The sequence below is a fragment of the Ailuropoda melanoleuca genome, chromosome 7 (assembly GCF_002007445.2).
Source record: "Ailuropoda melanoleuca isolate Jingjing chromosome 7, ASM200744v2, whole genome shotgun sequence".
NCBI classification, from domain to species: Eukaryota; Metazoa; Chordata; class Mammalia; order Carnivora; family Ursidae; genus Ailuropoda; species Ailuropoda melanoleuca.
The window spans coordinates 23,684,808-23,708,719 of record NC_048224.1 but is presented as its reverse complement, the minus strand read 5'-3'; the positions used below and the strand labels follow the sequence as shown (position 1 = coordinate 23,708,719).

General features: G+C 51.6%; 1 protein-coding gene and 1 long non-coding RNA gene across 7 annotated transcripts; one reads left to right on the top strand and one right to left on the bottom strand.

The window, feature by feature from the left end:
• Positions 1 to 534: 534 nt before the first annotated feature.
• On the top strand, positions 535 to 18,042 carry AQP7 (aquaporin 7). Of its 6 annotated transcripts, none has more exons than XM_011233515.3 (8): positions 535 to 793; positions 2,169 to 2,219; positions 6,425 to 6,545; positions 13,689 to 13,812; positions 14,500 to 14,637; positions 14,847 to 14,965; positions 15,147 to 15,364; positions 15,750 to 18,040. In XM_011233515.3, exons 2-8 carry the CDS (start codon positions 2,194 to 2,196, stop codon positions 16,030 to 16,032), a joined length of 1,029 nt encoding a protein of 342 aa, XP_011231817.1. In that variant the 5' UTR covers positions 535 to 793; positions 2,169 to 2,193; the 3' UTR covers positions 16,033 to 18,040. The 6 variants fall into 6 exon arrangements, with proteins under 6 accessions (XP_011231817.1, XP_019662404.1, XP_034519913.1 ...); XM_019806845.2 differs by having other exon boundaries at positions 535 to 806; XM_034664020.1 differs by lacking the exon at positions 535 to 793 and adding an exon at positions 3,504 to 3,664 and having other exon boundaries at positions 2,015 to 2,219; positions 14,850 to 14,965; positions 15,750 to 18,041.
• LOC117802982 lies at positions 10,360 to 23,698 on the bottom strand. Its single transcript, XR_004626494.1, has 3 exons — positions 22,738 to 23,698; positions 18,104 to 18,166; positions 10,360 to 10,970 (listed from the first exon to the last, which is right to left on the bottom strand). It is a non-coding gene; the product is annotated as an uncharacterized LOC117802982 (long non-coding RNA).
• Positions 23,699 to 23,912: the final 214 nt, after the last annotated feature.

Here is a 23,912-nt window from a genome sequence, read left to right as displayed (position 1 = left end):
GCTGTTTCCAAGGGAGGCATTTTCCTGATGATGGGGCATAGGTTTCCCCTTCCCCAGCTCAGACGGGGGTAGAGGAGGCGGCCCAGGCTTCTTCTCTCCCCCCATAGGCTAGGGACCTCAGAGGACCTGGCTTGGCTCTCTATCTCCCTTCTCAGACCAGAATTTCCCTACAAACATGGCTTATGTGTCTTCCTTCCCGAGACTGGGAGGGGCCCGAGTTTCCCTTTCCTCCTTCAGAATGGGGGTTTCCTGAGGACTGAGCCAGGGTCTCCTCCCCAAACCCTCCACCTGGCTATTGATCTCCAGATCTTCCCATCTCCAGTCCCCATTCTGCACAGCTCTTCCCACAGCCAGGGTCTCCGGAGCCTCCCTCAGGACTTGGGGCCCCAGGAGGCCTTCCTCTGACTTTGGGCTGGACACCTGGCTTGGAGGACAGGCCCTTCCTCTGGGACCCACTCTGAGCTCTACCTCTGACCTCACAAGGCTGCCTCAGAACCTGGTCTCCATGGCGCCGCTGGCAGGAGAAGGGATGCTATTTTAGGCAGTGTGTCTGGATTGGCCCAAGTGGCACGAGCCAAACCCCTGCCCCACTGACCTCTCCCCTGGAGGAGCGGAGCAAAGCAACGTGTGGGGCCACCCCAAGGGGGGCCAAGAGGCGGGCTCTAGACTGGGGATACAGGGACAGTGGAGTCCCAGTTGGGGGTGCAGCCAGAGCCTGGGACAGTCATGGAGGAACAAGACCAAGACCTGCTATAACTGAGAAGCCCCCAAGGTGGCCGCTGAGGAACATAAGGCACGTCAGTAGAGTGAGTTGGGTTCTAGGCAAGGCTGGGACAGGAGGGCTCCCCTGTGGCCCAGGCCTCGGAGTGCTAATTCCTGGGGACCATGTTGGGGGGCAGAGATGACCATGGGACTAGCTGGGGAAGGAATCCCAGCTGGGAGTTGGAAAGCCAGGATGTTTGTTCTTTTTTTTTTTTTTTTTTTTTTTTAAAATTTTTTTTTTTTTTTTTTTTTTTTTTTTTTTAAAGATTTTATTTATTTATTTGACAGAGATAGAGACAGCCAGCAAGAGAGGGAACACAATCAGGGGGAGTGGGAGAGGAAGAAGCAGGCTCATAGCAGAGGAGCCTGATGTGGGGCTCGATCCCACAACGCCGGGATCACGCCCTGAGCCGAAGGCAGACGCCTAACCGCTGTGCCACCCAGGCGCCCCCAGGATGTTTGTTCTGGTTTAGTCCTGAGTTGCTGTGTGACATAGGCATGTCCTACACCCTCTCTGGGCTTTAGTTTCCTTACCCGTAATTTGACTATTGGGAGGAACAGCAGCGCAGCAGAGGCTGGGAGGGTGTGTGGGGCTGGACTGTCAGGAGAGCGCTGGCCAGGGGACAAGGAGAGGACGCAGACCAGACCCTGGACCACAGCAGAAGGCATGCAGATCAGAGAGATGGGTTGATTGCTGGCTGAGGTGGAATGATTTCTCCCCTGGAGTTCCCTCCTGAGAAGCTGGGGCTGGGGCCTGCAAGGTTCTGCAGTCAGGGCTAGGGATGTGAACTTGTGCTGCAGCTACAGGGAATCTGGCTAGAGAACCAGGGAAACTTACAGGATGGGGAAACTCAAGGGTTACCTCTGTGTGGTCATTTGCGTGGACAATGGGAATACATCGGGGAATTTTCAGGAAAGGTAAGAGGGTGGACTTTGTTCTGAGGTGTAACTATGGACTAAATGAATTCTCAGGACCTCACTGTGTGTGTTGTGTGTGCACGCAGAGAAGGCCCTAGGAAATCAGAATTTAAGTCAGCAGCCAGAGGGCTTGAGGTTAGACTAAAGGCAGTAATAACCACATATGTGAGGCTGGAGCCACTGAGGGGAGGTTGTGGGCAACTCCACTGTTCAAAGCTGGGCTGCAACCTGGGGAAGTCAGGAGGACCTATGAAGGGCCTAGTCCAGGGGTCCTGAGGCCAGCAAGGGTAGAGGGGGTGGGACTCCAGAGCCTTTCCCCATTGGCTGAAGCACATCCACACCCCTCCTTGCGGGCTTGGCTGGGTCCTGAGATTGGAACCGGCAGGACCTGTCCCTGTGGCTTCTCCCCAGGGAGGCTGAGGTCTGATGAGAATGTGGGGCCAAGTTCTGTGCCCCCCAGCCCTAATGACCTCTCTTTGGCTCTGCAGCATCTAAAAATCTCAAAGACAGAACATGGATCAATCAGATAGGAAGAGGCGGTAAGTACCCTACTCATTCTCCTCCTCCAGCCTCCCGACCCCCAACCCCCAGCACACCCCTGTGCCCTTCCTGCCCTACTCTCAGCCTCTCCCTCATGGCAGCTGACCCTCCCCAACCCCCCTCCTTCCCATCCCCCACTGGGTCAGGAGGCCCAGAAGAAGGGCCTCTCCCACCTGGGCCCTGGGGTGATGGGAGACTCAGACCTGCGTGAGGGCCAAGGGGTTGGTGAGTGGGTTCCAGCGGCCTTTATGTAGGTGGTGCTCAACTGAACGGAACTCACTGCCTCTCACCCTCACAGGCTCAGGTTTCTTTGGGGTACGAACAAAAGCCCAAGCCCTTGCAATGGCCCAGGCCCTGCCTATCTAGTCCCGGTTTCTTCTCTGACCTTCCCCCGTGCCATCCCTGCTCTCTCCCACTCCAGTCACACTGACCTCCTTTCCTTTCCCTCAAACATGCTCAGAATCCTTCAGTGATTCTCCCTCTGCCTGAAATGCTCTTCCCTCACCTCCTCATGTCTGTTACATTCTTAATGAGGCTTATCCCAACTGCTCTACTTATAATCATACCCCACCCCCTTTTCCTTGTCTATTTTTCCCCATAGGGCACACTACCTTCTTTCTTTCTTTCTTTCTTTCTTTCTTTCTTTCTTTCTTTCTTTCTTTCTTTCTTTCTTTCTTTCTCTCTCCCTCCCTTTTTCTCTTTCTTTCTTCCTTTCTTTTTTCATTTCCCCCCCCTTTGGAGGGGGAGAAGGAGAATCTTAAGCAGGCTCCATGCCCAGTGTGGAGCCCAACATGGGTCTCAATCTCACAGCCCTGAGGTCATGACCTGAGCTGAAATCAAGAGTCAGATGCTTAACCGACTGAGCCACCCAGGCATCCCCATACTACCTTCTAACAGGAAAATGTACTTGCTTATTACATTTCATTGCTGTCTGCCAGCTCCACGTGAGCAGAGATTTTTATGCACTCCTGGATAGAGAGAATGAATGGCTCTCCTTTGTGCTGGACTCTCTCTGGGGGTTTAGGCACTGTTTCCAAAGACCCACTCGTGTCCCACAGGCAACTCAGTTCCAGTTGAAAACAGCCTCCCCACCCCAAGCCCAGTCCTCCTCCTGTGGTCTCAGCTCAGCCCAGGATCCCTTTCTCCATTGCTCAGGCCAGAAGTCAAGACCCTGTCCTTGACACTTCTGTCTCCCCATGCCTCGTATCTAGTCACATTTCCTAAAATATCTAGACCATGCTCACTCCCACCATTCTTTCCACCACAACTTTCCTCCCTCACAGGAATTTAGGCCACCACCTGCCCACTCCAGAAGTCTCTGCAGGCCTCACGCCTCCCCACGCCACCACCGCCCCCCACCCCCGACTGCCGGATTTTCGCCTCTGATGGCTCTGCCGTTATCCATCAGACCCACTAGATGGAGTGATCCAAGGGTGGAGACTTGGTTTGTACATGGTACCGCTGGGGCCTGGCTGGTTTACAGGTGGTTGGTTGATTAGATCATTAAATGAGTTGGTGAATAGGAGACTCCTGAGTTGGCCAAGTCGCTAGATTAATTAGTTCGTTGAAGGGTCGGTTGGTGAGTTAGCTCCTTGGTTAGCAGATACTACTTAGATGATTATCAGGTTTGCCATTAGCTTCTTGGCTTGTTAGGCCAGTTTTCTCATTCTACATCCTTTCCTTGAGCTATCTCATCTATGCCCAGGATCAAATGACCACCTATGACCTCCAGATGTGTATCTCTAAACAAGACATGGCCAGCTGCCTCCGTATTACTGGCCATCTCCATCTAGGTGTCCAGGAGTCTCTTCAAACTCCATGTAGCCAGAAGGACTCCTCATGCTCCTGCCTAAGCCTGCAGCTTCTCTCCTGTGCTCACTTGTCATTCTGCTGCTCTGCCCGAACCTGAGGTCATCACTGACCCTTCCCTCTCCATTTTCCTCTTTAATCAAACACAAGTGTGTCATTTTGACTGTTTCCTAGCCATCTCCATGGCATCTTCTTGGCTCAGGCTGCCATCACCGCTCAGGCTGTCTGTGGCAGAAAATTCCTGATTGCTTCCCACACCCCACTCCTGCTCCCTCATCCCAGGTTCCATAGAGGAGGTAGTGCCCCTGGTTAAATCCTTCACTGAACACTGCCCCCCCCCGCCCAGCCCTCTGGGTCGAATTCAGACTCCCTAACATGGTCCCTGAGGCCTTCTGCCATCTGGCCCTGTGCCCCTCTCTGCCCGCCTCGCACTACTTTCTCTCCTCTCTTTGGCTAGCCCATCCTTGGGGGGTTTGTTTACACATCACACGCTGTCTTAGCAGCAAGCCCCTACCATGCCATTCCAATGCCCTGAACTTTCCCCTGTCTCCCCTGATGCTCATTCATCTGGCCAGCCTTCCATTTTCAACCTTTCTCCTCTCCTGTGGGAGACTCTCCCACCCCCTCCTCAAGGTTGTTCCCCCTCTGCAATCCAGTGATGCCCCCCTTTCACCTGTGGCAACACTCCTCACACTTCATAGTGATTACTTCATTGTTTTTCTTCCTGAGAGCAGGGATCGTGACGATGTGCTTTACTACAGTGCTTGATCATAGTAGGCATTTGATAAATCTCTGGGTCGGTGGCTGGTTGGTGGTTATTTGTTGCTTACTGTGTCCTGCCTGCTCTGTGGTGAGGAGGAAGGGGCCACGGTTGGAAAGTTCTCTTGGTGTCCTTGGCTTGCTGCTCTGTCCTCCTCTCCGTTACCTCTGTGGCACCTTCCCAGGACCTCTTGGGTACCTGCCTGCCTCAGGCTACTCACAAGGCACTTCTTCAGGGCTGAGAGGCTGGTCATAGGGGCAAGGAGACGGCCCCACCCCCGCCCCCACCCCCATGATGCTGCATGGGAGTCAGAGTTGGATGGAAGTCAGTTAATTGTCCCAGCAACTTTATATCCCTTTCCATATGCTCAGCCCTTGCTTTGTTTTCCTGGGGTAAGGACAGAGCAAGGACCAGGTTGGGTGAGATTAAACATAGGATCTCAGCCAGAAAAGTGGAAGGTGTGTTTTATCCATGCCTCATTTACGTTTCTTACTCCCTCTACTTATTCTGTGCTGCTGTGAGGCCGGGGAAATTTCAGGAAGCCTGGGGTGGGGTGGGGGTGATGTTGCTATCCCAGGCAGGATGAGGATTTGAAGGGTCAGTTTCAGGCATTCAGCAGGGGGAGGGTCACCAGTCTGAACAAGCACTAAGGCCACACTTACAGGGTTCTGTAGCCCTCCTCCTCCTCTTTAGCCTCCAGAGAACTCTCTACTCCACCCCCAACAGACGATGGGACCCGTAACTCATTTTTTTGTCTATCTATCCACCCAACCATGCATTTATTAAACAAATATTTGTCAAACATATACCATGTGCCCAGCCCTGTAGGAGGTTCTGGGGATCTAGTGGAGAGTATGACAGATGAATTCCCCGGTTTTTATTCATTGGACGATATCTATTGCACACCTACTCTGTGTTTGGTCTTGTGTTAGGCACTGAGCAGACAACAGAGGCGGAAGATCCAGTCTCTCCTTTCCTTTCAGCTCTCTTTCTCATTTGTTCATTTATTCATTCGTTCACGCACAGAAGCCTGTTTGTGTCGACCTGGTTGTGGAGCCCGCTGTGCTTTGCAGATACTTTCCCCTCTGGCAGAAACTGATGCAAGTTTCAGACCTCAGTGTTTATAGAGCCCTGAGCAGACTCTGCCACGCCCTGTGTTATTTGCAGAGCGCCTCACTATTAATAGGTCCTGCCTGATGCCTGGCCTGTGTTCCCAAAGCTTTGGCTCCTGCACATAGGCAGGCAGACAGACAGATGGACAGCTGAGCTCCACTTTTCTGCCTGCTCTCTCCCATCTGCTTCTCCTCTGAGGCTTACTGGTATCACAGATGGCACTTATCGGCTCCCCCCGTCTTCTCTGCAAAATGACCTCGTTAGTGCACCCTTCCCACTGGTCCAGTCCCCTCCAGAAAGAAGCAGAGACCTAGCCTGGCCATCTAGCACCAGTCCCTCTCCGCATCCCTGTGGCTCTCAGTTGTCTCTGATCCCAGCTCTAGCAGCTGCCTGGGGCAAAAGGAGGTGTGTGTGGGTAACCTCTGGGTTACCCATTAACTCAGCCTAGAGTTAAAGGGCCGATGGCAGCAAGTACACTCGAGTCTCTTCCTGCCAACGGACGGGCTTGGGCTTCTGCTCCAGGTCCACCCGCAGCTCCAAGATGGTCTCATCACCCACGGTCATAACAAGGATGCAAGCAATCATGCAGAAGGAGATGGTGCGAGAGTTCCTGGCCGAGTTCATAAGCACATATGTCATGATGGTGAGTGGGTAGGTGGCACAGGGTGGGTGAGCTCTGAGGGAGGGACAGGAACCCAGGACCTCAGGAGGGTGGAGCTCAGTGAAGGCAATCCATGACTCCCTCCCCACCACTGACCCCTGGGTCACATTATCCATTCTCTAGCCGTGGAGCTGGGATCCTGAAGGAGAAGCATAGGGAAGTAAGGAGAGAGCTCTCTCTTTCTCACTGTCTTTTTGGGAAAGAAAGAGATCATGATATGTGGGGGCAGAACAAAACCATGGGCTGGGGCACAGGTGTCAGGGGACATGGCTGGAAGTGGGGAGAAGGGAAACTAGAAGTAGGGAGATTAGAGAGAGGTGTCATTGAGCTTCGTGCTTTGAGAACCCTGAGGGCCATGAGGAGACAGTGAAGGTTTTCAAGCTGGGGAGTGATGTGTTCAGATTTGGATTTTAGAAGGTGGTTTGGGGTGCAGTGTGAGTCTCAGCCAAACTGGCAGAATTGGTGGGAGGGGAAGCAGTTGGGAGGCTGTTGACCTAGGATAGAGAGAGGGTGGTGACTGGTCCAGGGATGGAGAAGAAAGCACACATTTGAGGCAGTTGTGGAGGAATCAAGACTTTACAAGCAGCAAAGGAGGGTAAGTGCCGAGGAGGCCATTCTGGAGCCCGGGGCCCACTGCAGGGTGAGAAGTGAGGTCAGTTTGGGTGTGATCTGATGAGGTGTCATCTGGGGCTTGGATATAGAGGTCTGGATCTCAAGAGAGGGACTTGACTGGAAGTAAGGAGTTAGAGCTCATCAGAATATGGACGGTGGTTATAAAACTGTCCAGTGAAGAGTGTATAGGAAGAGAGAAAAAAACAAGTTGAGGACAGAACCCTAAAGAAGAGCATGCAAAGAAGCCTATGGAGGAGTGGCCAGAAAAATTGGAGGAGAAGAGGTGGGAGACCTGTTACAGAAGGGAGGGTCCACAAGGAGGGAGCGGTCAGCAGTGGGAAGGCAGAAAGTGACTACTGGCCAGGGTCTGTAGGGATTGGCAACATGGAGGTCACTGGGGACCTTGACAAGGACTCTTTAATTGGCTGATGGGCAGAAAGCAGACTGCAGGTGGAATGTGAGGTTTCTTAGAAACTCCCCCTCTCTCCACCTACAGCAGCCAGCCTCTGCCCTGAAGCTGTAGCCATGCCTGTCTGACTCTCATGGAGGGCCCAAGTCCATGAAAAGAAGGGGCAGCCTCTGGGAAGGGAAGCAAACACGGTCAGGAGCATGTCAGAGGAAGTGGTGGTGAGAGAGTATGAGAGTGCCTGAGTGCATGTGGTTATGTGTGTGGACATGAGGGAGAAGAACTGGTTGTGTGTGTGTGTGTGTGTGTGTGTGTGTGTGTGTGTGCATTGAGCCACAGTGTAGGAGACCTAAGTGTAGGAGACACCGAGTGTAGGAGACAATGGACCTAAGAATTCTGATTCTGCCACTGAGTCACCAGCTGGCCCTGGGCAGGTCTCTATGGCTGTGTCTGTCTTCTCAGGTATTTTTTTTTAAGACTTTATTTATTTTTTGTTTATTTATTTGAGAGAGAGAGAGTGCGCACACGAGCAGGGGGCAGGCGCAGAGGGGGAGGGAGAGAGAATCTCTCAAGCAAACTCCACCCCTGAGCTCCAGCCTGATGTGGGGCTCGACCCCACGACCCTGACATCAGGACCTGCACTGAAACCAAGAGTGGGCCGCTTAACCGTCTGAGCCACCCAGGCACCCCTGTCTTGTCAGTTATTAAGCGTGTTGCTGAATTGGACCTTCATAGACTGTGGAGCTGTTTGAGTCCTGGCTTTGCTATCTTCTCAATGTGCCACCTTTTACAAGCATCTCGACTGTTTAGATATTTAGCTTCCTTGTCAGTAAACGTGACACTAACATCGAGCCAGCAGACACCCAGTACACATGCAGGACATATGTACTGGTCTCTTGCCATGACAAGTGATCTCAACTGCCCTCCCCTCCCTGCCTCTTGCCCTCTTCCCTTTCCCCAATACCTGCCTTTCTGTTTTGACTCCTGAGCTGTGAGGACAGCAACTGGACAGCCTTAATCCAGGGCGAAGTCATTCATTTATGACAAGACATTCCAGCCTCATGAGAGCTGTTAAACCTTGGAACCATGGAGGTAGGAGGGTGCCTCCTCAGAGAGCTCTTAGGAGAAGCCGGCACCACCCACATGCATTGATGCCTTCCTGTGTCCCTGTTTCTCTTCCTTTTATTGAGATGATTATTGAGCACCTACTGCATGCCAGGCATGATGATGCCAAGCCCCTTACATACAGTTTCTTCTCAAATCCTCACAGCAAAGGGTTGTGCTCCTCCTATGAGGAAGGTTCTGTTATTATCCCCATTTCACAGATAGGGAAACTGAGCCTCCATGAGACTAAATTACTTGTCCAAGGTCACATTTTAAGTCAAAATTAAATCTAGTCCAACCTAATACCACAGCCTTGACCCTTAGTGTCTATACTCTCTGTCCCTTAGCTTAGCTACAGCAGGATTTACAACACTGTTAATTCTCTCCTAGCTGAGGTAAGGCCCTTACTTTCAGGCTATTGGTAGTCTCTGGGCCTCAATTTCCCCATCTGTAGAGTAGGAGCAGAAACATTTGCCAGGCAGATTTGCTGTGAGGATGGAAGGGAAATAACACTTATAAAAGAACTCTGAGAGGTTTAAGCTCATATAGGACATTGTGTTGTTATTTTCAGTTGTTGGGCCTGTGCCAAGAAGTGGGGGTGCTTTTTCAGTTATAGGAAGCTCAGTGAGTCATCAGGGCAAAGGTTTTGCCAGAAAAACTAGTGTGACCTTGGGCCCCGTTTACTGCAGCCAGGATGAGGGAAGTGGACTGTTCTACTCTCCAGCCTCCTGGGGTGCTGTGCTCAGGACTGGCCTTGTGGCTATGGGGACTCGAATGGGCTGGGCCACATTCACTGACCATGGAAAGAAGGGGCTGGGCCATTAGGGCCCTGGAAAAGCCGCTGTCGAAGGAGGAGTTGCAAACTTACACGCTATGGGGGCCAGAGAGTGAACGGAGTGGTGGGGCTGTGGCTCACCGCGGAGTGCCAGCCTGTGCAAAGGCATCTCTCCACCACCCCAGAGGACTGCTGCCAGGCAGGGCGGAATGCGGGCCAGCCTTGCCCAAGCTTCGGATTTTTCAAGAGAGGCTGAAACCTCTGGTTGTCAAAACCAAGTTACCCAAACAAAACCTGTGTTCCGGATAGACTGGCCCATGGGCTGCCAGTTGGCAACCTTGACACAGATCATGTGGGGTTTGGTCACTCATCCATTATTTTTAGCAAATGGTTTTGAGCTCCCACTTGGAAATGTGGACCCTCGGCCTTCAGACCCTCCATGCGTGCTCCAGCCCCTGCACCCCCTGACCCTCCCCATACCTGTCAGCCCGGCCTGGCCTCACTGCGCACCCCCATGCCCCATCTGTTCCTGTCTTCTGCCTTATCCTACCCTTGGCCCTAAGCCCGCCTGCCTCTGGGCTCCCCTGCACCTGTCCTGGAGCCCTTGGGGGACCTACATGGCCCTGCTCAGCTGCCTCTCCCCTACCTTATCCAGACTATTCCACTTGTTCGCAGACTTTCCCAAAGCTGCTCTGTACTCTCTCCCCGCCCCCCTTTTTTTAAATCAGCAAATGACTTGATTTCTAGCTTGACAGAGAAAACCATCAGGCAGGCTTCCTGTGTCTGGCTCCTCACCCACCTGTCCCTGCAGCACCAGACTCCACTTACCTGTGCGTCCATGTGTGCCCCCCTTGGCTAGGGCGGGGCCCCTCCTTCATGGAAGACCCTCCACTCCTGTGCCAGTCCCACCCTCCAGTCTACTCAGGTACTTCGTTCCATCCTGAGGGAGAGCCTCTCCCTCTCTCAACCTCACCACACTGAAGTCTCTCTACTTAAACTGACACAATACAAAACATTCCTCCTTTCCCTCTGTGAGCCCCTTCAATGAGCACGCTCTCCCTCTGTCCCTTCTCAGGCAGGTTCTCAAAGAGATGTCTGCACTGGTACTCTTCAACTCTTCTTCACCACCTACTTTCCTCTCGATTTCTGGAACTGGTTTCTGTTCCCATGGCCTGATGACGCAGTGCTCACCACATTACTAAGGACTGCTAGATTGTCACATCCAAAGGGATGCTTTTCAGGCCTTCATGCCCTTGACCAGGAGGCTGCATGTGACCGTGGGGACCACACCCTCCTGGGAAATTCTGCTTCTCTCTGGTGTCCAGGGCACATTCTCCCTTTGTTCCTCTCCCATTTCAACACATGCTCCAGCCGGGGTTTCGAACACCAACCCACACGGGGCAAGCCACAGCCATCCGTCCTCTCAGCTTCATCCTCCCTGACGGCTCCAGCTATAGCTCCCATGTCCACAATTCTCCAGGCTTTCTTTTTCGAAAACACTAGAACAGAGCTGTGCAAGGGAAATATAATATGAGCCACATACGTAATTTAAAATTTTCTAGTAGCCACATTAAAGAGGTAAAAAGCAACAAGTGAACTTAATTTGAATAATTATTGCATTTAATCCATATAGCCAAAATATTACCAGTTCAACATGTAATCAATATAAAATTATTAGTAAGATATCCTACATTCTCTTTCTCCTACTAAGTCTTTGAAATCTGGTATGTATTTTCCACTTAGAGCAGGTCTCAATTTGGACTGGCCACATTTCAAGTACTTAATAGCTGCATGTGGCTAGTGGCCATCATGTTGCAGGATGAATCTAGACTTCCATTTCCAGCAGCCTCTATACCCATAGGTCCCTGAGAGACAGCGTATCTAAAGCGCATGGAATTTTCAAAGGAGGTGCCATCCGAGTGTGGCTTTAAAGTAGAGTATCGATTTTTCAGAATCTTCGATCTGGTATTCCAGACAGAGGGAACAGCACACGCAAAACCACAGAAGCATTAGAAAACAAGGCATTCGGGGAGCCGTGTGGTGGTTTGGTGTTGAGGCTGTTTGGCACAGCTGACGGCCTAGATTCAAATCCTGGCTCACTCCATGCAGGCTGTGTGCTTTGGACAAACCGGTCAACTTCTCTAGGACTTGGTTAACAATCTGTCAAATGGGGAGAATAAGAGCGCCTAACACACAAGTTGGTGTGGTGTAAAGGTTAAAGGAGGTGATAGATATAACTTGCTTACAAGTGCCTGACATACAATAAGTGATCAATAAGTGGTTATTATGGTTTAGTAGTAATACTATTGCTGAACATAGAGAACACTGGAGCAGATATGAAACTGAGAAAGGCAGAAGGGATACAATTATACAGGGTCTTAAATGTGGCCTACTGAGTTTGGACTTTATCCTAGAAATGGAGGGGAGCCAGTAAATGTTTGAACAAGGGGCAGACACAATCACATTTTTCTGTTAGAAAGGTCACTCTGTCTGCAAGGAGGAGTCTGGGTAAGATATGGATAGAATTCAGGCAGAGCTGACTGGGTGTGGGGGATGAGGGAGAGGAAGCTCTCATTTGTGACATCTAAGTTTCTGGCTTGGCCAACTGCGATGGGGAACATAGGATGAGGATCACATTTTCTGAGAGATGGTGAGCTTTCAACATAGAACCTTTGAAAAGCCCATAGATGCCTTTGAAAAATCCAGACTCCCAGTAGGTATTTGAAGATAGGGATTTAGCTCCTAGATGGAGGTTTTGGGAATTTTAGTGCATCAGGTGTATCTGAAGCCACAGACCTGGTAAGAAGGCCCAGGAAGAGTGAGTGGGGGGTCGCCTGGGTGGCTCAGTCCTTAATCGGCTGCCTTAGGCTCAGGTCATGATCCCAGGGGCCTGGGATCGAGCCCCACATCGGGCTCCATGCTCAGCGGTAAGCCTGCTTCTCCCTTTCCCATCCTCCCTGCTTGTGTTCCCTCGCTGTGTCTCTCACTGTCAAATAAATAAGTAAAAATCCTAAAAAAAAAAAAAATTAAAAAAAAAAAGAGTGACTGGGAAGAGATGTGAAAGGGGCTAAGGATAGAGCCCTGGGGTCATCCATATTCATGAGGCAGATGAAGGAAGGGAGAAGAATGTGGGAAGGAACTGTAGAGAGGGAGGCTGTGGAGGTAAGAGGAAACCAGGAGAGACAGAGATGTAGAGGCCAAAGAGGAGGGACTTTCCAGAAGCACAGAGTGGTTAAGAAGGTCAAAGTTAGCAAAGTCAAGTAAGACAATGTCTGAGGGACCGTGAGGATATCAGGAGGCTGGAGCCCTTGGGGAGAGCTTTGGTGTCTGTGACATGTGGAAGCAGGAGCCAGATTGAAGAGGGAGAGCTAGGGAAGGGATCGAGGAGTCAGCCAGCATGTTCCTTCCTAGAGCCTGGCCCACATAGGGAGGGGGTGTCCAGGGGTCCATGGCAGGAAGGAAGAGACCTGAGTCTGTGGGAGCTGTCAAGGGGAGGGTGGAAGATACAGGCAAGAGGGAAGTGACTGTACAGGGATACAGAGGCCGGGCATGGGAACCAGAGCTGAAGGGGAAGGCAGATACAGATTCAGGTGGGAGGTGCAGGAGGTTGAATGAAGGCCTAGCTTCAGGCCTCTAATCTCCCTGTGAAGGGGGCCAGTGCGGGGTATCTTCTGAGGTGATCCAGCAGTTACAGATGGGCAAGGGCAAGAAGCTCAGAAATGACACCGGAAGGCGATGGGAATGTTGCTGAAGGCAAGGGGAGTAGAACCCCCTGGGTTTCCAGGGCTGCTGTGTGAGTAGGGAATGGGGTTCTGGCAGAGTCCAGGCCAGAGGTTTGGAGATCCCTTGAAGAACTTTCCTGCAAGTTGGATTGAAGTGTAGGATACTCTGAGGGGTTCAATCCACACCAGCCATGCCCTCCTTGAAGCCCTGCCCCTTACCCTGAATGTTAGGTGGGCTTGGGGTCTGGGGGATGTGTCCTTAAGAGCCCCTGACATTGCCACTTCCCTCCAAGCTCCTTGTACAGCCCCAGCCAACTTTTGCTGGTCACATCATAAAGAGAAGTCAGGGAGGAAAACTTGTGGAGGAAGAGGGCATGGCAGAGGGTCTCCCAGGGCAATTCATGGTGGCCTGGGACATAGGGGTGAGGAGCCCAATCTGAGCCTGAGCCCTTCTGTGAGGTCGGGGCTTCTGTGCAGGTAGTCCCTTCAGAGGCCCTCCCTTGCAGGTGTTTGGCCTCGGCTCCGTGGCCCATATGGTTCTAGGAGGTAAATTTGGGAGCTTCCTCGGTGTCAACTTGGGTTTTGGCTTCGGAGTCACCATGGGAGTGCACATGGCAGGGAACATCTCTGGTGAGTGAGCCCGGGGCCCCATCAGATCAGCAAGGCCAGGTGTCCCCTGCAGGCTTTTCCTGCCTGCCTCCAGCCAGCCCCTCCTCCAAGTCCATCTGAACCCAGTCCTCACTGGCCCCGGGGGAGGGAGAACACCCTGAATGCCTTTCTCCTGACCCTCTCTGCTCGGAATCTTCATAAGCTCTCCTGGGCCCCCCATTTTTACAAGCTGGGTCAACTTAGGCAGGTTATTTAACTTCTCTGTCTCTCACTTTCCTTAATGGTGAAATGGAGATGGTGGTCCTTGCCTCATAGGGTCCTTGTGAGGATTAAATGAATCCACTTCATAAATACTAGCTGTTATTATTATTGTTATTGTTGCTCTTTTATTATTTTAAAAAAGATTTTTAAAGATTTTTTTAAAAGATTTTATTTTATTATTATTTTTAAAGATTTTATTTATCTATTTGTCAGAGAGAGAGAGAGCGAGCATGAGCAGGTCCTGGGAAGGGCAGAGGGAGAGGGAGAAGCAGACTCACTGCTGAGCAGGGAGCCCGATGTGGGACTTGGTCCCAGGACCCCTGGGATCATGACCTGAGCCAAAGGCAGATGCTTAACCGACTGAGCCACCCACCCCACTCTCATATTGTTTGTTATCATTGTTTGTCTCTGATCTCACACCTCTGACACTTCTAACCCTCCCCACAGGGGCCCACATGAATGCGGCCTTGACCTTCACCAACTGTGCACTAGGCCACATGTCCTGGAAGAAGTTTCCTGTGTACGTCCTGGGTCAGTTTCTGGGTTCCTTCCTGGCTGCTGCCACCATCTACTGCCTCTTCTACTGTGAGTGTCCTGCCCTGGGTTGTCCATCTTTGGCCTCAGCCTCATCCTCTGAAAAGGGGCAGATCCAACCCCAGTATCCTGGTTTGTGAAAACATCTGGGAGAGAAAGCCTTGGAGGTGCTCCCCACTCCTGGAACCTACAGCATTAATCCTGGGACTCCAGTGGGGTTTAGCTGGTGGCAGGTTCACACTCAGTCTGTATCTCCACAGCAGCCATTATTGAATTTTCGGGCGGACATCTGACAGTGACTGGTCCCCTAGCCACCGCTAGCATTTTTGCCACCTACCTTCCTGACCACTCAACATTGTGGAGGGGCTTCCTGGATGAGGTCAGTGGTCCAGTGTGGGTTCCCTTCCTCCAACCCTCCCCACCTAGCAGGCAGCCCTCACAGTCGAAAGGACAAGAACTCTGGATGGGGTCTGTGCTGGGGGGTTGGGGCTGGGGGCACTGCTGAAGCTCTGTGGTTTGGCTAGGGGCCCCAGGTGGCTGCCACGGTGTCTGCTCCCCAGGTGCTAGTGACAGGGATGCTCCAGCTATGTCTCTTCGCCATCACGGACAAGGAGAACAACCCAGCGCTGCAAGGGACACAGGCCCTGGTGATTGGCATCCTCATTATTGTCATTGGAGTGTCCCTGGGCATGAACACAGGATATGCCATGAACCCATCCCGGGACCTGCCTCCCCGCTTCTTCACTTACATTGCTGGCTGGGGTGTACAGGTCTTCAGGTACTGCCCTGTCCTGCCCATTCCTGCAAGCTTCCTGTGGGTACCCTGCATGCAGAGGGGTGGGGAGTGATGTGAGGAGCAGCACAGGAGAGTTCTGCCCAGCTCCCAGGTGGCCTGGGAAGACAGGTCTGGGTCCCTTCCTTCCTTTGCCCCAGATCAGCACCGGTGCAGATTCTGCTCTTGGACCGAATGTTAATCCTGCACCAGACCAGCCCTGTCCCTTAATCAGGCTGAAGCTGACGAGGGCTGGCTCAGGGGCAACTCTTAGGCTAGGTTGGGGGTCATTCCTCTACTCTCAGGCCCTACTGTCTGTCTCAGCCTGAGTGGATGCGGGTACTGTGCTGGGCATCAGCCCCCTCAGCAGGCCTCTGCCTCTTGCCTGCAGGGCCCGGGACTGGTGGTGGGTGCCAGTGGTGGCGCCGTTCCTAGGTGCCTACTTAGGTGGCATCATCTACTTGGTCTTCATTGGCTCCACCATCCCACGGAGGCCCCAGATACTGGAGGACTCCATGATGTATGAAGACCGCAGAATACCTGTGTTGTCCAAGACCATGCCAAACCCACCCGTGACCTCTTCCATCACCCCTGTCTCTGTGTCTCCCATCAACAGACCTTCAGTCCGAACTGTCCCACCCTTAAGTGACCCCATCCACCTAGAGCACTTCTAAGAAAGATTATTTGTGACCCTATCCCCTCACTCCAATAAAGAAAACCTTGTCCAACACAGTGGCACCCCCACTTCCTGGGTGCCTCCTGTGGTTGGGCTTCCCTCCTGGATTCTTCCAGGGTTATGCAGTAGCCCGAGGCTGGAGCACAGATCTGAGAGGTCTCTAAATCCTTCCAGCCTTGGGAACTGGGGTGCCCCCAGTGGGAATGGGGGAAGAACCGAACTACGGCCTCAGTAGGAAAAGGAGATTAAAGGATGCCGGACACAGAATGGTGGACTTTCAGGCATAGGGTAGGGAAGGGATGGTTTTGGGGAAAGGACAACAGCTAGCTGGATGTAAGCTCTGGGGATACCTTGAGCTACCCTGGGATGGGACTCGAGACTCTCCCTCAGTTCTGGCTGGTCCTTGGACCAGACAAAGCAAGGCCCAAGCATGTAGATCAGAGTTTCTTAAGCTTTTTTTTTTCATTATTGCTCCCCTCAGAAGCCCTTTAGACATTTTCTTTCTTAATCACATATTTTAGTACCACAGATGTACTATATCTGTTTAAGTATTGTGTATATATATATCTGTTCTTTATACAAAATAGAGTAAGATTTTTTCATCTTCCCCTTTCAAGAATCAATGTTCTTGCCCTTGGAGGCAAAATCACCCCCACTGTGAAAACGCCTAATGTAGACTGAAAGTAGGTAAAGGGTTGGATTCCTCTTTCTTATACTGGTGCCAGAGCTCTCCCACACTAAGGAATTCCGGAGTCAGAAGGAAGATGCAGAGAAGGAAGTTCTTCCAAAAGGTACAGAGACAGGAAATGGCTTCATGGGATTCAGGGGGATAGGCACAGAGGTGGGGTGGAGGTGGGGCAGCAAGCATCCCCACCCACTCTGGGATCAAGCAGGAATTACCCTGCCTTCTGGGACTCAGAGGCAGCATCACCCATGGTTCCTGTCATTGTTTGTGTATTCAGCCTTTCAACAATTATTGAGAACCTCTTGTGTGCAGGCCCTGCCTGGGCACTGAAGATGTTGAAACGGATGAGGCCGGGTCTCTGCCTTCGAGGAGCCCAGTCTAATGAGGATGGGTAATCATGGGGAAGGAGCTAAGTGTCAGAGAGGGGCTGTGGGGCTCAGAGAGGGCTCACTGCCCAGCCGCGGGGTGGAGGCCAGGGATGGGCTTCCCAGAGGAGGAGGAAGAGCAGAGTGGAAGACAAAGGTTGTCCTTTCTGGGATTTGTTGCTGCACTTTGCAGTTTGAGGAGATGGTGTTGAGGAGGTGGGCTTTCTTCTGGAGATGGGGACATGGTGAGATGAGATTTAGCAAGCCTGCCTGAGCTGCAGTGTGCAAGTTGCTGGGAAGGGGGGAGACTGGAACCTGCAAGGGAGTATGGTGAGAGGCAATAATCCAGGAGGAGCAGCAGATGGGAGAAAGGGGATTCACTATATACGGAGGAGGTAAAGCTCACAGGACTTGGGCTTGAATTGGGAGCAGTAGGTAGGATGCAGCAGGGGTCAGGCTGACTTCAGTTTTTGGCTTGGGCCTGGGGCACCGGAGATGTGCCCCCTGAGAGTGTATAAGGAGACAAACTGGTTTGGAAAGGAAGATAAGTTATATCGTGGGCATGTTGAGTTTGTGTTGCCTATGGGACTTTGGGGCAAGAGGTGTGTATCTTGAGCAAGTTATTCAACCTCTCTGGGCTTCCGTTTTCTCATTGGTAAAATGGGTCTAATATTACCTATCATTTGTGTCACTGTGAATATTCAATGAAATAAAACATGTACAATGCTGAGAATAGTGCTTGGCACAGAGTAAGTGCATAATAAACAACTATGCTTTTTATATGGTCTGGAGATCAGAAGAGAGTTGAAGACAGAGATTGGGGAAGTCATGCCCGTGTGGACATCACGGGGGCCGTGGGATAGTGAAAGGAGGGTCAGTGACCAGTGTCCTGCGAGCACAGCTGGGAGCATGGTTAGGAGGTGTGGAGTGGGCACCTGACCCGGGAGGGGTGCAAGGTGGGTGATCACGGGGCCCTGGAAACAAAGACAAGGTCCATCAGTAGGGGAGCAGTTACTTACCTTGCCGTACAGTCACATACACCAGGACATGATACACCAGCGGAAACTAGGCACAACAGCTTCCTGTAACAACATGGAAAAAGTGTGGAGGCATAAACACCAATGCAGTAGACTGGATACAGTAGGACACCAGTACTATCATTGAAAAACAAGCAAAAGAGAATTTATTCTTTGGGTATACATATGTGATAACACTACTTAATTTTTTAAAAAATTTTAATTATTTATTTTTGTGAGGGCGAGTGAGCATGAGCGAGAGGAGAGGCAGAGGGAGAAGCAGGCTCCCCGCTGAGTAAGGATCCCGATGCAGGACTCAATCCCAGGACCCTGGGATCATGACCCAAGCCAAGGCAGATGCCCAACCCACCGAGCCACCCAGGCATCCCTGAACAAAACTACTTAGAAAAAAAGAAGGGATGTGGGTGCCTGGCTGGCTCAGTTGGTGGAGTGTGTGATTCTTAATCTTGGAGTTGTGAGTTTGAGCCCCACGTTGGGTGTAGAGATTACTTAAATAAAATCTTAAAAAAATAAAAATAAAAATAAAATCTTAAGGAAAAAAAAAAAGAAGGGATGGTTCCTCCAGGGAGATGGAAATGGGAGGTGAGAGGGGGGAAGAACATGGAGCAGTGCAAACTATTAGTTTTCTAGTTCTGGGTTGGAGGTCAGTTTACGAGTTTGTTAAAAGATTGTGCTTTATAACATATAACTGATATATATTCATTTATAGGTATCCTCTATTTTAAAAGATGAAGAAGAAATATCCACAGCATGAGTACAGGTGATGGGAAGTGAAAGATATGGAATGTGTTAATGACAGGGGTCCAGGGATGACGGGGAGAGGCTTGAGTATGTCTGACATCTCACAGTGGGAGGAGCTGAGCCAGAGAACCAGGCCTGGGAGTGACGAGGGAAGGGTCCACAGCTGGAAGTCCCAGCCAGCTTCCTCCCTCTGTGACCCTGGACAAGCCTCTTCCTCTCTCTCAGCCTCAGTGGCCTGGTGAACACAAGGAAGGTGGCCTTTCCCATTCCTGGCATTCCAGAGCAGAGTGACGCTAAGGCCTCAGTCACAGGTGGGAGAGGTGTATATGGGCCCCAGGGTTCTGGGTCCTCCTCTCCTATCCCCCTTGTTGACCTCTTTAGCTTTCTGTCCCCCTCATGTCCATGGGGGGGCCTTGGAGGGAGGGCAGTGGGTCCATCCAGAACCTGCCTGCTGGCTACTGCTCTGCCACAGACACGCTTTAGGCCCATTGCCCATAACACCCTGTAGATTCCGATCCCAATGTCAGGCTCAGATGAGCCCTGGCCATGGTCACAGAGTGTTTCTGTGTACAGACCCCTTTCATTCTCTTGGCAGAAGTTGGTTGAAGTTCTACAACATGCCAGACAACATTTTGGTGCAGAGAATATAGGCACAAAAAAGAAGCTGAAGTTCTTGTTCTCATAGAACCGACATTCTGTGCAAAACACGCAGTGCGTTAGTTATACATACTAAGGAGGAAAAGCAGGAAAGAGGGATAGGAAGTGTGTGGGGCTGTAAAGACCAAAGACCTCACTGAGAAGGTGACTTTGCATAAAGACCTGAAGGGTGAGGGAGTGAGCCACGTGGACACCTGGGAGAGGAGCAAGCCAGGCTGAGGGAACAGCACTTAACGGCCCTCAGGTGGGAGTGTGCAGGGGCCACTGTTGGAATGGACAAAGGGAGGGAAGAGTGGAAGAAGAGAAGGCCAGGCAAGTAAGTTAAGGTGAACTGAGACTAGGCCCGGGGAGAGGCAAGGCCAAGGCCTGATGCAGAGGTAAGGGAGGTCTCTGGAAGAGAGAGGCAGGTCTCACTGCAGGCAGGCAGTTGGCAGGAGGGAAGGAAGGAAAGAAGTAGGATGGGGTGGGGTGGGTGTCACAGCGCCTTGTGGGTCGCTGGCTTCTAGCTCTGCTGTCTGTCTGTCACACACACAAGCACGTGCACACACAGTCTCTCCTGTAACCACACCCTGGCTGGATCCAGGAGACACATCTGTTTAGCTCTGGGAGCCAGGCTGGGATATGAGTCATGGAATTCCTGTCTCTGCTCCCATTCTTCCAGGCCCTGGCCCAACACAGACTGGCTGTGTGACCTGGACAGAACCCCTCCCCTCTCTGGGTCTCAGTTTCCCTGCCTGTGCATTGAGGCTTGGATTTGTTGGTGTCTGAGGGGAGCCCCTCAGCTCTGACTTCTTCCAGTACTTTGCAGTCTCATGTCATGACCTCACTTCCCTTCCCCCCACCCCAGCTAAGGCTGTGGTTGAAACGGGGACAGGATAGGGGAGGAAAAACTCCCAGCCCCAGGCCAGGCCACTCCAGGGCTTTGCAGATAAAGGTCTGGTCCTCAGCCTGGTAGTCCTGGCTTAGGGAGAGCCCCTCACTCCCTGTCCTTGCCTGCTCTCCCACTCCCACTCAGGGCCTCCAAGGGACAGGTACCCACAGGCAGCACTTTGGTCTGGCTAGTCTGTCTCCTCCCTCAGATGGGGTCCTACAGCCCAGGGAGATGGGAGCAGCCATCTTGGGCCAGGCTGGGGTGCTGATGCCCTCAGCGGGAGGAGGCTGTAAGCCCTCAGAGCTGTGCAGCCTGATAGTGGCTATGCACCTACTTCTGTGCTGACCCTGAAGTGGAAAAGAGGTATGACCCAGCTCTCCTGGGCGCCACAGGGCCCTACTGTGGCCCCTGAGAGTACAAAGAGGGCAGCCAGGCTAGATGCAAATGCTAGCTCTACCACTCACTAGCCGGATGACTTTAGATAAGACAGGATAATAATAGCTCCCACTTCACAAGGCTGCTGGGAAGAGAAAATGAGCTCTGCCTGGCATGTGCGCAGTGTGTTTGCTGTTACCACTCTACACCCTCCTGTGGTCCTCACATCATCATGCCCATCTTACATCCAAGGAAGCTGAGGCCTGGGGAGATTGCCTTGGTAAGGGGTAGACAGTAGGGATTCCAGTCCTTACCAATATGGCCTTGGCTAGTTTTTTTGTTTGTTGTTTGATCTCTAAATTGTGAAATACATCCCATAAACTTGCATATATAACATACAGGTACAGTTAAAATAATGAAACACCAAAGAAACAAAGACCCCTAATGAACAAATAACCCCAAACACTCAAGTGCCCTCCACTGAGCTTTGGCATGTTTTTGAACCTCTCTGGGCCTTAGTTTCCTCATCTGTAAAATGCGGAGGATGAGGCTCAGAGGAGTGAGGCGCTTCAGGTTTCAGTTTTGCCATTGGCATTTTGCTGTGATGAAGCAAGGTGAGGAAGAGTTTGCCAGAGGTCATGGTCTCCCCCATGTCTGTGCTCAGGAGTCAAGAGGGTAGGTGGGTGCTGGAGGGTGTGTCCAGGGGCTTCTGGAGGGGATGCTCATGCTATGGGACCAGTGGGGGGATCTTGATGAGGGCGGCTGGAGGTTCATAGGCTGGGTCAGGGGCAGAGAGAGAAGACACACAGCTAAGAGCCAGGTACACCCAGGCACACAGAGGAGGCCATAAATCTAGGACTGAGACTTTGAGTCCTCCAGGAACCCAACCAAACCCCCACTGGCTGATAAGGATTCATCAGATGGGGGTCACAGCTCAGCCAGGGCCAGCAAGAGTGTGTTCCTGTCCTCCCCATTGCCCCAGAACCCCCACCTCTATTCTGGCCTCTGGCCCCAGGTCAAGGACATTAGGGAGAAGATGAACTCCTAAGGGAGACTCAGTGCGGGGGTAGGGGAGGCTGGAAGGTAGTGGATATACCAGGAGACAGTTTGGAGGTTGGAGATGCTGAACTGGAGGTGCTTGTGGGGCATCCAGGGATAGACACAGGCTGGGCTAGAGATAGAGCTTTTAAGCCCAGAGTGGCATGTGAAGGCTTGCAGATGGTTGAGGTGGCCCAGGGAGACACGACGGAGTCCTGGGGACCACCCATGTTTAAGAGATGGCTAAAGGGGAGGAGGCAGCCAAGCCCCATGATCTCTCCTGGCCCCAGGAACCCAAATACACTGGTGCCTTAACTGACTTGTACCATGGGGCCAGTCCCTTCTCTCAAAGGTTCTGATGGGTCAGGGCAAGCAAGAGAAGCTCAGACTCTCCTAGGCAACAAGGAGGACAACTGCAGAGAACCCCACGACACAGGACTTCCCTGCAGCACTGAGTCCAACTTCAACCCCCAGCTCTGGCTCTGGAAATGTCTGACTCCTGCCCTGTCCTCAGCTCCCCGCCCTCTAGATGATGGAGTGCCCAGGGCACAGTCCTTGGACCTCTTTCACCCTCCTTCCCAACGTGACCTTACCAGCCTGTAAATACCATTATATGCCAAAAGCTCCCCAAATTAGATCTCCTGTCCAATCCTGTTTCCAGACTTTAGACTCCCATGTACAACTGCCCACTGGACAGATTTTCATCCCTCAAGCCTGCTCCTCCCACACTCTTTCCCATCTCAGTAAATGGCAAATTCAATTTTCCCATCGCTCAGGCCAAAATCTTTGAAGTCGTCCCTGACTCCATTCTCTCTCACACCCCACCCACATCCCAGCTGTTAGCAAACCCTATAGGTATTACCTGCAAAATTATCTAGAAACCAACCATTTCTCATCACCCCACCACCATCACCCAGGTTTGAGCCACTCTCACCTCTCTTGGATTACAGAAGTGGTCGTCTGATCATCTTCCAGCCTTTTTGCTCTGAGTCACCCCTATAGTCTAGTCTCAATACATCAGCTGGAGTGTTCCTTTAAAAAAATAAGCCAAATCATAACCTTCACTCCTCTGCCCTAAGTCTTCCAATGGCCTCCAGGCCCCTGCTGCTTGCTCCCTATTCATTCCCCTGTAGCTGGATGGCTTTGCTATTCCTTCGAAGGTACATGGCATGTTTTCACCGTTGAGACTTTGCAATGGCTGTTCCCTCTGCCTGGGATGTTCTTGCTTCAGGTATCTGTGTGACTTATGTTTTTTCCCCATGGGCTTACACTGCTTATGTCAACAAACAAAACAGTATTTTTAAGAAAACAAAATGGAGAGGTGATAATTTTTAAAGATCCTGGTTATAAACTCTACTAAAAAGTTCTAAGTAAGAGCTTTTTTGAGGCAAAGTGGAAGCACTACCCCACCCCTTCCCGGGCTCCTGTTTTGGGGATACATACTTCCCCCTAGTGGCCATTCTAGGAAAAGTCCCATCTTCTGGGGGTTGCTGGTGTTCTCTACCTTAGGACACAGTATAAACTTCCATCCCACCTGTCCTGACCTGCCAGACAACGCAGTCCCAGCAAATCCAAGATAAACTGTGTGAGCTGTCCCTGTTGTCTGTGTGTAGTGGAGGACATAGGTTTTGGAGTCCGGCCTTACAGGAATTTCAGATCCTCAATTACTCAGAGTGGTCTTGGGCAAGTGACCCAACCTTTAGTTTCCCATTGGTAAAATGGAGATAGTAATATATACTTCAGGGGTACCTGGGTGACGCCATTGGTTGAGCATATAACTTTCGGTTTCGGCTTAGATCGTGATCTCGATGCCGCTGGATCAAACTCTGTGTTGGGCTCCGCACTCAGTGGGAAGTCTGCTTGAGAGTCTCTCTCTCTCCCCCTCCCCCCACTTGCACGCGTACTTTCTCTCTAAAATAAATAAATGGATATTTTATATATATATGGACGCCTTGGTGGCTCAGTCGGTTAAGCGTCTGCCTTTGGCTTAGGTCATGATCACAGGATCCTGGGATCGAGTACCGCATTGGCCTCCTTGCTCGGCGAGGAGCCTGCTTTTCCCTCTGCCTGTCGCTCTCCCTGCTTGTGCTCTGACAAAATATTTTAAAA

Coding starts and splice junctions, on each gene's coding strand:
- AQP7 (XM_019806847.2), top strand. CDS start 3,606: ATGGCTCTGCCGTTATCCATCAGACCCACTAGATGGAGTGATCCAAGG. Junction 14,966..15,146: donor GGAGGGGCTTCCTGGATGAG/GTCAGTGGTCCA, acceptor TCTGCTCCCCAG/GTGCTAGTGACAGGGATGCT. Junction 15,365..15,749: donor TGGGGTGTACAGGTCTTCAG/GTACTGCCCTGT, acceptor TCTTGCCTGCAG/GGCCCGGGACTGGTGGTGGG.